General features: G+C 60.0%; 1 protein-coding gene across 1 annotated transcript in view; it reads left to right on the top strand.

Annotated features, from left to right (window-relative positions):
* Positions 1–642: 642 nt before the first annotated feature.
* VDBG_03680 (conserved hypothetical protein) overlaps positions 643–1120 on the top strand; it is a gene marked incomplete at both ends in the record, with an annotated part of 1643 nt that continues 1165 nt past the window's right edge. The window contains one exon of the mRNA XM_003005681.1: positions 643–970. Coding sequence (XP_003005727.1) covers positions 643–970 — 328 coding nt within the window. The remainder of the gene's footprint in view (positions 971–1120) is intronic.

The following is a 1120-nucleotide window of genomic DNA, read 5'->3' as shown; positions in this document are numbered from 1 at the left end:
TCTGACCTGGTCATCTGGGCCAGCCAGTCTCTCTCTGCTGCTGGAGGGTTGAAGACGAAGATTGCCGAGTTTGTGGCAGCGATCGGACCAGATCTCATGCACTCGGTCTGTCTCGATCTCAGCTAGGGCCTTGGAGGCAAGAACCTGGGCATTGAAACTGTGTCGAAGTCAGGAGACTACAGTGGTGGCTACCACGATAAGTGAGCCTTGTGGATGAGATGTAGAAAATGATGTGACATTGGACATGTATGGATCCTTTGACAGCAAACTAAGTGACGAACACGATTCTTCCTATGTACTTGTGTCCGCTACGCTTTGAGTGAGTAAGTGCCATGCTACTCCCTCTTCAGGGGCTCGGAGCACATCTCAGGGGTTGGGCGTGAGCCACACAGCAAGCAGCCACACACGATCTGGCTCCACACCCCGCGAACCCCACCATGAAAGGAATCCCTGCACGTCAAGCTTTCGCTGCACTCAGGTCGACCTCAACTTTTTGCGACAAAAGCTCTATCCAGCGCCTGCACTCACCAGGCCCATCACAGCCCCCGCCAACCGATCTCAAAACACGACACACTCTCTTTGCGCCCCTCCACACCCAGAGAGAAAGCGACAGGCACACGCCCTGCGCCAGAGCCATCCACCATGGCCACAGCAGCGCAGCAAGTCCTGCTCTCTCCCGCCGAGCTCGCCTACCTCCACTCTTCCCTCTCGCTCACGCCTCCCATCCGACCCGATGGCCGCACACCGACCCAATTCCGCCCACTGACCGCCGAGACGGGCATTCTGCCGGGCACAAACGGCAGCGCGCGCGTGTGCTTCTCCGACGGCACGGAGGCTATCGTCGGCATCAAGGCGGAGCTCGAAAAGACGGCGACGCCGTACGGCGGCTCGGCGGACGAGGACACCTCGAGGATACGGCAAGGCGAACAATGTCGGAGGACGGCGGCACAGCCTCCAAGGGCCGCAGCGAGTGGCTCGAGATGACGGTGGAGATCCCAGGCCTGCGGGACGACGAGGCGAGCACCGTCTTTCCTGGCGAGCATGCTCAGCGAGGCGCTCCTCGCCGACGGCGAGTTCGCCAAGAAGCTCTACATTAACGGCGGCTTCCACTGGAAGCTCT

The sequence above is a fragment of the Verticillium alfalfae genome, genomic scaffold, assembly GCF_000150825.1.
Source record: "Verticillium alfalfae VaMs.102 supercont1.4 genomic scaffold, whole genome shotgun sequence".
NCBI classification, from domain to species: Eukaryota; Fungi; Ascomycota; class Sordariomycetes; order Glomerellales; family Plectosphaerellaceae; genus Verticillium; species Verticillium alfalfae.
The sequence above is the reverse complement of the archived record's forward strand: the minus strand, read 5'-3'. Positions and strand labels throughout refer to the sequence as shown.